The 12569-nt window shown below is 40.2% G+C and overlaps 1 protein-coding gene across 1 annotated transcript in view; it reads left to right on the top strand.

Moving 5' to 3' along the window:
- The window catches only part of elavl4 (ELAV like neuron-specific RNA binding protein 4), a 60703-nt gene that overhangs the window by 13732 nt on the left and 34402 nt on the right, over positions 1–12569 (top strand). Inside the window, exon 2 of the mRNA XM_020924760.2 lies at positions 11346–11432. Coding sequence (XP_020780419.2) covers positions 11346–11432 — 87 coding nt within the window. The remainder of the gene's footprint in view (positions 1–11345; positions 11433–12569) is intronic.

Genomic DNA, 12569 nt, shown 5'->3' with positions numbered 1-12569 from the left:
TCTATTTACCAACTCTGAATGACGTATATTTAATTCATTAAGTGTACATTTTCAAAGGAGCTGGCTTTAGGGACCTTTGAAAACAGTACAAAGCTCATTAGTACACAACATGAACTGTGGGAAAGTTGTAGTCTTGGAAAAACTGATACCGTTTTGGCTTATTGTCCCCTCTTTGAATGTCTAGTTAATTTCTTAGCTAATTATCTTGAAAACTGTACATTAAACGCCAGCAGACGGTGCTAGGCCTACAAGTCACTCAGTGTAAAAAGTTTGTAAAAAATTTAAACAAAGCTAGTGGTAAACTGACTAAGAAGAGAAAGTGAGATTATTAGAGCTTTGAAGCTGAAGTGATCAGAAAAAGTGAAGATGTTTGGTAGGGCTGCCAAAAGTAATTGGAAAAATCGGGACTTGTCAACTACTAAAGTAATCATAATTGTATTTATTGCTATCGTCATAATACTATGCAGACTCTAAAACATATGCCAAAAGACCTTTTACAACATCAGCATTAGTAAATCATAATGTCATGAAAAGAATCATTTATTATTTTCATTAATATAACATTATTTGTGATTATTCTCCATCTGAAAGCTTTCAAGCTCCATATTTCAATTTGGTTGTTTGGTTGAAAAAGGTTAGAAAAATGTAAATGTACAATAATGTGACTGGTCGACTGATCAGAACAAGTATTGCTGACTAGTTGAATACTGAGACAGCTGTTATTTGCCCTCATGTATGCACTGAGAAATCCCAGAGGAGTTTTGTTGATTAGGACATGCTGACAGAGAGTAATCCTGGGAGACATTTTGAGCTCTGAGGGGGAGTACAAATGTAAGATTTTTGAAATATGGGCAAATGAAACAAAGCCCAATGAATGTTTTCTGATGAGGACAAGACATAAGTTATATGATTAAAAGCTCATTTACAATATATATATATATATATATATATATATATATATATATATATGTGCATGGTGTACATGTACAACATCTATACACTGACTTATCTGGATTATCTGGACAGTTATCATACAGTTCCAATATTGTACAATAATTTACCTGGCCACTGGAAAAAGTCCTGGACATCTGATCTAATATGATGATATTTTCACACTTCATATAGCATTCATGTAATACCGAACTAATGCACGTCAAAACATATTATCCATAGAATGTGAATTTAACAGTATCTGCTTTCCATTATGAAAAGTCATTTACATTTACTCTACTACTTTATACGAATTTCTCTTTTACTGTATTATAGCTTTTTTAGTATTATTCTACGTATACAGACTGACAGACTGGAAGAATTATTCTACTTAAACATGACACACAAGACTGTAACATTTATCTAATGTGTTTCTTCATTATTTCTTGTTTGATTTAGTTACTAGTGATGTTATAATAATGCTCCCAAGGCATGTTTTCTGTAAATACATTTGGATTCCTTTATCTCATTTGTGCTTGTATAAACATTATTAAATATTGCATTGTCTTTAAATGTCTTTACCACTTAAACAAAGGGAGGATGGAGACAGCTAATGAGCCAAAAGCCTGTTTGAATAAGATGCTTCTGTAACTATCTTTGTCCCAATTAGCACGCTTTGGTGTTTTAAATATTCCTTTTGTGTGGTGCCTAAACACACATGAAGACTCACAAAACGGTCACGTTGAAAATTTAATAGGCTTCCACAGCGATTTCCTTCATTTATTTAAGAGATTTCTTCTTTTTCTGTTCCTCTTTTTGCGTAATGCTAGAAATGGGAGAGTGGCTGTTTGTTAGACCTAATTCCTCTGGCAGCGGCTCAAACTGCTACAGACAGACACATAATCAGCTGGGGAGTGTTAGCGCCTCAGCCCGCTAGCATACACACGACCGAAGCCCTTGTTGTGCATTGCCGCTTTTCAGAATAAATATCCCGATGGAAAATACAGTGGGAGGAAAAGAGCCATTCATGTGCACAGAGCTTTGTTGGGTTAAAGAAACAAGAAGAAGAAGAAGCCAGTTGTTAGCTCGCGTTTCGTTTCATTCTATCCCAACCGTCTTCCTCAATCATCTCTCTCGCTCTGCTCTGTCTGTGTGTTTTAGTATTCGTACAGATGTTTGGATTTGAGTGGCAGTTTCTCCAGAGACGAGGCACAAGACTTGTCTCATCTGCATTTTGCATCACCAGGAAAAAAGGAGGAGAATGGCAAGCGGGTAGACAGGCAGTGTATGTGTGTGTGTGTCTGTGTTTGTGTGTGTTTGTCTGTTGTTTAACTCAGCTTAACTGGGCCCCGTGCTGTCGACGTGTGATGTTTCAAAAGGACATTTCAAGGTCATGTTTTCGACAGGGCTCACCACTTCTTGCCTATCAAACATTGTTATAATTCTGTAGTTGGATGAATTACAGAATCAAACTCACAACAGATCATGCTCCAATAGGATTTGTTGTGCTCGGTAATAGACACAATGGAGCCTGCAAACATTCAACCTGACGTCTCTTGCTGTATTTCTTCAAGAGAAATACTTAACCAAAAACACTGAAGCGAAAAGGGATAGAAGGACAGATAAATGTTCTTCATACGTTATTTTCTGGTGGTTTCCCTAAGGCACAGACACAAGTAGTTTGCTGAGATGGGTCCTGCAAAAAAGAGAAATCAGATCTTCTAACATCACTCAACCACACAGGGAAATCACACAATCCACAGACATACAGAGATCCGATGTTTATAAAAGTCATATAGCAGGAGGTGATAGACTTAACCTGAGCCTCATGAATTATTAGAGGGAATATGGCAGCAAGGGAGATAGCAGCCAACAATCTCTGTCTTCGGTTAGAGGCTGTTTGACTTAGTGCATCCCAAGAGCTAACAGCCACTGGCAGTTATCAGGCCACAGCTTGAGATGGTAATTCAGATAATGTTGGTGTTTGTCCCAGGCAGAAATATGGATTTACACAGTCAAAGCATATTTCCTCCAATCCACGGGAATACTGGCCATTCTATACAAAAAGAAGATGGCACTGTAATATCCAGGGCTTATGGTGTCAGATAAGCGTCAGCAGCAGGCATAAATGGTACCTGTGATGTGGATTCTGTGTTGTTTGTGCAGAAGAGACACAAAATGGACCGTGTGTGATCTCAAATGCTCCGTTCTCCTGCTGACACACCCTGGGTTTCCATGGCCATCATCTGCTATCATGTTTTTTTTTGTTTGTTTGTTTTTTAATATTTATAATCATAATAATTCTTCAAGTGCTGTTTTCGCTAGAACCAGGCAATACAGCTGATACAGTTGATATGTTTTATGCCATAAAATCACAAAGTAAGCCATACAAACTATCTGTGATAGCATATACAGTTTAAGTTATACTTAAAGGTACACTGCATAACATTTCTAGTGGAGGGTCTGCCACCTGCTTGTCTCCATGGAAATGTTAGGGCTTTGTCTAGAATCTTCCACAGTATAGATCAAACCTACCTATCACTAGAGGGGCAAGGAGATTACAGCACTTGACTATTTTACAAATCAGATCTGTGGAGAATCACCCCTATTCATCTAAAGAATAGTTTTGAGCAATAGAAACATGTGTTAAAAATAAATATATATGGATATGTTCAAAGTCATACAATGGAATATTCCAGGGAAAGCAAAAACATCTCCATGGAGACAAGCAGGTAGCATACCGTCCACCAGAGAAGTTGCACAGTACATCTAACAAATAAACAATGACAAAACACACTGACGAAACAAAATAAAAATAAATATGAATTAGTGGTCTGGCATGGGCATGGACACAACTATTATTATAATATATTGATAAAGTACTGACATATAAAATCACACATTATTTTGCATCCTTTTTTCTTTGTTTCCCCTATAGTGCACATGCCACTGTATATGGGTGGAAATATCCTGTGGCTATTTTGAATGAGTCTCTGCCACCATAGCGCAGTCGGGAGAATAAACTGCTCGTTTGAATGCACGCCACACTTAATGTCTGTGCGTGTGTGCCCGGGGCCATGACTGTTACATCTGATGGTATAACACATTTAGGCTCTTCTCCTCCTGCTGCATTCACACTGAGTACACCAGTCTTAAGTTTCGCACAGATCAGACTTTTTGAGCAGATGGGATCAACATAAATTCCGAAGTCATATTCTGAAATGACATGCGTAACACAACTTAATCGTGTTTACCAAATAACAAAATCTTTTAGCGACTGAGATGGCAGCTTGTTTTACAGATCCAATATGTTTCGGTAGATCTTGTTAACAGCACGATTCATCCAACTAAATGTTAGATTAGCTCTTTTTTAGGTAGACACATACAAATGATTTAAATAAAAGCGTAATTATTTAAGTCTGTTTGTTTTTACAGTATTGTGAGAACTACTGTTATATTACTTCTAATACTATGAATACCATTACTGTACTGGCTACACCTGTACTTCTAGAAATACTCAAAACCTTTTCAGTTGCACTTCATAATAACTACTTCTTAATTAATTAATTACTGCATTTATATAGTGCCTTTCAAGGCACCCAAAGTGCTTTACAGTTCATTGATAGTGGTAAGCTACTATTGTAGCCACAGCTGCCCTGGGGGAGGCTGACTGAAGCGAGGCTGCCAATCTGCGGCATCGGCCCCTCCAACCACCACCTTCACTCACGCAGACACCACTTTCATACCAGGAAATGCAGGTGAAGTGTCTTGCCTAAGGACACAATGACAGGTTTTGCCACTGGCGCCTCAACTGTGGCACCTGGGATTCCCAGTGGTCTCCCATCCAATTATTAACCAGGCCCGGCCCTGCTTAGCTTCTGAGATCTGAGGGGATCAGGTTTTGACAATCTGTAATGGCCACAATTTAATTAATGAATGAATTAATTAGTCCTAATAAAGAGTGAGGAAGGACTTTGTTCATAATTCACTTTTTTAAGGAACTAAGGAATTATTCAAATTTTTAAGGAATTATTCAGGCTCATTTCTACTTAATTAAAGGCTTAGGAGTTTGGGAAGGTATTAAGTATTTATTAAGCCTGAATTATTCGTAATAAACTATTTCTTCTATAACTTTCTTCCTGTTTATTAAGTCTAATTAGATGTAGTATTTATTATGTGTTACCAACTTTTCTTATTATTTATTTTTACAATTAGTACATTTCTGTTACTGTTGGTGTTATGGTTTAACAGCATAATATATTGCGTCCTTTTTTCAGGTCAGAAGCATAAATATGTCTTTAAACTCTTTTAACATTTTATGTGCAGCACCATTAGTCATTACGGCAGATGACAGGGCATTGTTCTTTTCAGAATTTGATTACACAAACTCCAGTCCAATCAATAACCACATTAGGTCTAGGCACACAGACCCTTGGCAGTAGGACGACTTCTCCACCATAACCGCAGTCTGCTGTTGTGTGTGATCAGCTTGGTGACTTTGCTGGAGGCACATACACACTGTTACATACGCAGTTACACAGGGAGGTGCAGCTGATGGGGAAGCAGTGATTAGATTAGCCAGAGCAGCCTCCTGTTCTCTTCTTCCTGCTTTTCTGTGTAAATGCTTCGCAGTAGGTCCAGTTTTTATGGCTTGAGGCTGTTTGCAGTTTTTAAATACCAACAAAGCCAATATTTCTAAACTAAACAACTTTAATAAGAGCTTTTCTCATATTTGGTTGATTTGGGATTTGATAACTAAGATCCAAAGATTTACACAATCTTAGGTGGTGATTGAAAAAGGACTCTAAATTTCTGCTCAACATTCTGGTATCTTGCGCAACAGTTACTGTCATACTGTACCATGTTTCCCATAGATTTTGCTGAGACCAGGGTGCCTCAATTAATGTTGCATATATATAATCCTTAAGCAGTCTTTTTGCCCAGTATAGCCATGATGTTTATGATATAGGAATTGGGCATGGGAGAATTTTAGAATATAAGGTACTATAGCCTCTTTTATTTATGAGAAACATTACTGTACTTGGCTGTGCATTATATGTAATTCACCTTTGTTCAGCGATATACATACTAAGTAAAGAATACTGCTGAATTGACTTTTCAAGACCTTATATGTAACACCTTTATGTGCCAAGCAGGTCATATCCCAGCGCGTGCATATGCAAAAGCAGTGAGGTGTAGTAGAGGTTCAAACTAAAGATAGCACAGAACCATGCAGCTGCCTAGCCACACTGACCTACACTATTTTCCTAAAGATCTTTGCTCTTGACACTTGCTGCTGACTCAGATAAATGGGATTCTCTGCTTTCTAGCCTCCATGTTTTTAATGCCCCTTTGCATTATTCCAGTACAGATTAAACAATATTTTGGAAAATAATAATTGTTTTATTTAATACATTTGCTCAAATAGGCAAAGGTTGAATCTTGCTGTTGATGAGGAGTTGGCAGTTGGCAATGCAGCAGCGGGGGAAGCCCTTTGTAAAGTTGGTCGTACTTAGCTGATGTGCTGTGTTGGACTGGTGGTAGAATAATAAGGGTGAAGGTCCTGGGGCAGGAGAGTCCTTGTGGCCCTGTGGGGGACCTGGAGGAGCTGTGATGAGGGCCAGAGAGGACAGGCTGAGGGACAGACCTGACAGAGGCCAAGGCTTCTCTTCCAAAACCCAATCCCCACGCCCCGGGCTCCAGCCAAACAGCCAGGCAGGTGTCCAGCTGATCTCACTCTGCCACTAGGGACACACTGCAGTGACACCCGCTGAAGCTGCACAAGTGTCATGTCCACACTGAAGATGCTCACCAATTTTCTGCCTGTCTGGTGCAGAGCTGGGGCTCGGCCAGTGGGAAAATGGACCCAGTGTATACAAATATATGAGAGTCATTGGCTTTGCAACATGTTCAGAAGTGGTGATCTTGACCTGATCATCTGACTGTGATAACTGTAATGTTGATTTAGAGCAGGGGTTCTTAACCTTTTTGACACTAAGGCCCAATTTTTCCAGTGCAGAGGGGCCCGGGTCCCATTAAATAATAACATTGTATAGGAACTAAAATTTGAGGAGGTCCAGTTAGAGAAAATCTGCTCAAGCAGAGGTCCAGGACATCATAATGTCTAACTTGTGTTATGATTGTGACACAGAAGTAGCCTACATTTATCAGTGTCTGAATGTATAAACAATAGACGAATCAACAAAAATACAAATTAAAAAAATTTCAACAAAATCTATTGTTAACACTGAAACACACTGTAGGCCTACATTAGGTACGGGGTTGCAGATTAAAATTAATTACAGAAAATAAATGAAATGGCTAAATTGTGCAACTTAAAACAAAGTGCTTAATTTCAGGGGGAAAAAAAATAGCAGCTTGAGTTTCCCTTTTTCTTTAGCTATCACATCTCGACTTAACAGTCTTAATACATTTTTCAACAGATTCTCAATACCTCTATTCTCTGTGTTTGTGTTCAGAGCTGTGATCGATTGAATGCACAGATTTGAATGGCTCAGCAGCGTCACGACTGGTTTGTATGTTCCTTGGTCTAAACTGAATAGGCCCTATTCAATTGATTCAACTTATAAAATGAACTGCATTTAATCTAGTGTGAGAAATGCTGCAGTCAGAATAGATTCACACCAGAGTCCTGACCCAGCGGGAGCAGCTCTGGTTCAGGCCGGGCTCAGATGAATTTGAGCGGGGAGTGGTGTGCTGAGGACGGACCGCGCTCAGAACAACATATAACGAACCAAACTGGATTCATGCTTCTGTCCGGATGCTTTGCATCACCTTGGAACCAAGCACAGTCGGCGGCACAGAGGACAGAAGCAGCACGCCCAGACCGGTAGTCCACAGTGCATTCTCACTTTCCCAGCACGGAACCAGCATGCAAAGGACGGCATGGAACTGCTCAGACCCAATCCACTGCGTTCTGGTCTTGCTCGTCCCCGTCTGGAACCAGCACATGGAGGACAGAGCCTCTGGACCTACCTGACCAATGCGCTCAGAGGACGGCACAAGACCAAGGATCGAACCCCCAATCCCATCCTGAGGGGCTGCGCGCGACGGCGATTGCTCCTTGTGTCTTTATCACTGTTAATTGAACTCAGAGCTTCTGCTCCGGCCTGATGTGCGGTGAGTTGCGTACTTAGTTCTACATGCTGGTTTTTTGTGAGTTCATGGTGATAACTTGAGATGAGGACAGCTCACGGTGTCGATACATTTCATAATTAAAGGTACCTCTGTTCTCATGGGTAAAAGAAGTACAGAGTACATCGGGCTGACCCTGTCCGGGTCTATGAGATGGCGTCTGGGTCCGGACTCGGAACGCGGTCTGCCAGTTAGCAATCCTGACATAATCTCGCGGCCCAGTGGTGCAAAACTGAAAGGTTTTTAGGTCAAGTTTGGGCCACAGCTCTATGGTTAAGAATCACAGATTTAGAGTATACCTGCATCTTTTTCATATTATATACTTTTTGAAATTGCAAATCATTTAACATTTAAGCAATTTGGAAGTTAATCTTTAAAACTACTTTAAAGACCTGAGAGTGCCTATTCTATCCTTATCACTTGCTGCTCACCTGGTCTGCTTTGCGTCTTCCCAGCAACCACCCAGTTCACATCAATCGGTTTACCCACTCAAAATATTATCGCATTTTTGGAGAGCAGGTCCTGAGCCAATTGAGAAAGTGCTTACATACTACTTGCCTAAACGGTCTGAAACATGTATTATTCCACGTCACACTGAGAATAGGTGGAGAGGGAAAGAAGAGGAGAGGAATCCATTTGGTAAAGTAGATGCAGATCGATGGGACTGGAGGCAGGCAGGCCAGAGAGCAGTAGAGGCCTCAGTACGTGTGTGTGTGTGTGTGTGCATGTGTGCGTGTGTGTGAGAGACCAGATTATTTTTCCAATTGATCCAACCCAGCATCCATCTGACCTACAGGACGTTCTAAGTCATGGAAGATGCCAGTGGAAGTAAAGAGATGGAGATGGAAAGAATAACAAAAAGGAGAGGGAGAAAAATAGAAATCAGTAGAGCAGAAAGTTTCATAGGAAAATCTAGTTGGTTCAAAAACGAGATTATAGATATCGTCAGGACAGGTCTAAGTCTAAATTCACTTTTGGAGAGATATCGCCTTTAGTGTCAAAATGATGATGTAAATCTGAAAAACTTGACAACTTGAAAGCATTGTTAAGTATAACGTACAGTGTATAATGTACATTGTTGTGTAATGATTGCATTTAAAGTATATGATTGCATTGTATTGTCCTATAGCCTCTAAGGTACTCCTTACCACTTGTGTCTAGATAGTGCTGCTATCTAGATTATGCTACAATGTGATGCTTGCACTGTATTTGTCCCTATAAATACATATTATAATACAAATGTACTGTTGCTCGTCATGTAAAATGTGGGGACCTACATCGATCACAAAACTGAATGAATAATTTAAATATTTAATTGAAGTGAAAAAGTAATTTGCTTTGGTCCACGTTAATAAAACATAATTTAAATTAAACTCACTGTAGAGAAAGACAGTAGAAATGCTCAAAAATCACTAAGAGAGGACTGTCTAAAGAATAGATAATATATAATATATACAGACAGGCTTTACAGTACAAGTTGTATTTTGAGGAGTGATAGAAGTAAAACAAATACATTGTGTACGTTTAACCTTCTTGCTTGAGGCAGCACACTGTACAAACCAGACAGCTCCAACCAGGAGCCTGAGGAGACAGGAAGCACTTTTGAGCCATCAAATATTAATGGCCTTATAGAGTGTATTGATTATATAATAACTTTTCCCAGCATCAGAGCTCTGACTGAAATGTATTCCCTGAATAATTGAAACAGTATCCATGAGCGCTTTCTCATCTCAGTGCTGCCTGAATGTAATAACGGTGCATCTTTTTCAATGTTTTTTTTTTTAGACTTTATCTGATAATGTGAGTTCATGTGAAGAATGCTCTAATGAAGGACATGTAACCTCTGTGTGTGTTTTCATGTGTGTGCATACATGTGTGTGCATGTATTCTTGTGTGTGCATGCGTGTGTGCGCGCGCACGTGCGTGTGTGCATGTGTGGTCGTTAGAATGGTTGAGTATTAACCTATGACATGGATATTGTTTTACAGATTATAATTTGACACATGTATGTTACTGCGGCTGAATTAACACTTCATACACATCTGCTTGTGCTTCTGTCACCACATTTGAACCACACTGTCTGCGCTCCCTTCAATATAGTAATGATATAGTATGTGTAATTATGAAAAGAGGTGGAAATGCTTTTGATGATTCACCTCAGCCTAACTCTTCCTTTTCAGGGCAATTGACCGTCTCCTACCTTCAAAATAACATAACTTTGTTTTAGCTGATCCATATAAATGTGTATTATATAGATCGAGGACACAAAGAAATTTGATAATTAAATAACACTTACCTATTCGTCTAACATGAGTGACATAGGAGATTTGTGTAAGTTACCTGAACATCATCAGCAACTGCAGCATCTAACTTTGTGTCTGCCCAGTCTCCATAGTTTACAGTTTGAAAAGCTCCTGAAATATAGCACATTTTTTATATATTTTTATTGTTTTCCCTATAAAAATCTGATAAAAATTGAATAAGAATGCTAGCTTGTATTAAACTATAGCCCCTCTACCAGAAGGCAATGTTCTAATTCACTCAACTTCTTCATATGAGACAGAAACTCTATTTTGTCTGTAAGGCGGACCACCCTTCATCTGTATCTTCTTTTCCTCTCCTCCCTGACAGAACACTCTCATTTAGCCCTACATTATGCATTCGCTCCTAAGTTTACACGACACATTGACAACAGAACATGTACAGGCGCCCTCCCCTCCCTGTCTCTCTGCGAGCTATCGAGAGTGTCTTCCCTATTACTCAGGCCTTGCTTTTTCCACCTCCTCTCTTCCTCCCATCAGATCCGTCTCACTGTCTCTCTGGAGGAGTAAATGAAGGCAGAGGTCAGCTCTCCTCTTTCCCCCCTCTCCTACTAAATTGGCTGCTTGTAGCTTCCATAGATAGCTGCGGGCTGGAGAGCTAGTGAACAGGCTTTCTGCTCATTTGTGGCCTTCTATTTCTTCAACTACGGGCTTGTTTACCCACCGCGAGCAAGAGGGAAGCCCTTATTAGAAGCTCTGCCAAGGTCGCTGCAGTAGTCACACAGAGATCACACTTTTCACTCTCATTCTATAGCTCTATCTGGGCTATTAGCTTCCATGACTTGTTCCACCTGTGTTTTAGTCTGAAGAGTATAAATGATCAGAGCTTCACCCCCCCCCTCCTCCTGCCCCCCGATACCCTCCCTACCGTAACAGTATAACAGTCTAACCTAACCCTGTGCAGTGGTGTGTGATGCTGATGGCGACTGTGCTCCATAGGGCTCGACAGAGACACAGTGGCGTCAGGCAGAGCTCCCGCAGCTCCAGGGCTGGGCAGAGAAAGGATTGCTGACACAGCCAAAGATGGTAAGGAGACTGTTACTGCCAAAACCAACACAACCAATAAGTACAAAGTCATGTGATCTCATATTGCATTGTTTTCACTGGGGATGCTGCTGCTGCTGCTACTGGAGGAGACAGTAATGGAGGTGGACATATAGGTGTGGACAGGAGGAGATTTAGTAAAGAATTACTTTAACTTTTTTAGTAAATGCATCACTTAAAACTGCTGACATTGTCTACTTACATAATAAAGACAAAACAATGTTAGTGCTTCAATGCTTCCTTTAACCTAGTTCTTTGTTTTTGAGAATTGTACTAGAATTGTAATTTTGAAATACTGCAATTATTAATATTTGCACACATTTTTCTATATTTTTTCAGCTCAGTTTTACACTTAATAATATATACTGCTTAAGCAACTATCCAACACTAGGGTTATATTCCAAAAACGTTATAACAAAATGTAATGTTCATACAACTGATAAATGACATTATGTTTACCAGTAGTGATATCAAGGAGTGAACTAAAGGTTCAGGGCAGAATAAAGGGATAGTTTGGACATTACCGGACACATGCTCACACATAAAGCCTCTAGTAAGGTAAACTGCCTGAGCTACATGCTCTGAGCTGCAGTCGCACTGTAGTGGATAAAATGAAGTGCAGCAGAAGAGGCGGTTGTATCCAGTCAGCAGGAGCTGCACTGAGCTGTGTCCACAGCACTGGGCTCCACAGTGGGGGAGCAGGACAGCTCGAGTGTGCACTACCCTCGTGAAGTGGACTGCTGAGAAGCACAAATGCTGTTGGGCAGGGACAAGGAGAGGAAGATAATTGGCCGCTGGGACTCGGCAGGTCCCTGTTAATTAGAGGCAGCCATTTTGGTGTAAAAACTCCACTGAAAATGTCCCATGGAGTTGAAAGTCGCTCTGACAGAATGGAGCTCAGCAGGGAATGTAAACAGATTTAATAAGGCTCTTTCCAATCAAGTCTGTTAGCGCTAGATACTGTGTGCTTCAGAGTCGCAGTTGTGCAGTGGTGACCAAGCAGGTTGGATACTGTCTGAAGAAGTATTTGCATGCAGCTCTCATCTGGAGAGCTTTTAGACATCTGCATGTTTGTTTTCTCTCACAACCGTGCACCATTGTTGGCCTGTGCTAAAGTGT

The sequence above is a fragment of the Boleophthalmus pectinirostris genome, unplaced genomic scaffold, assembly GCF_026225935.1.
Source record: "Boleophthalmus pectinirostris isolate CB_2022bp ecotype Guang Dong unplaced genomic scaffold, ASM2622593v1 HiC_scaffold_7, whole genome shotgun sequence".
Lineage (NCBI taxonomy): Eukaryota > Metazoa > Chordata > Actinopteri > Gobiiformes > Gobiidae > Boleophthalmus > Boleophthalmus pectinirostris.
This window is presented reverse-complemented; position numbering and strand designations above follow the sequence as displayed.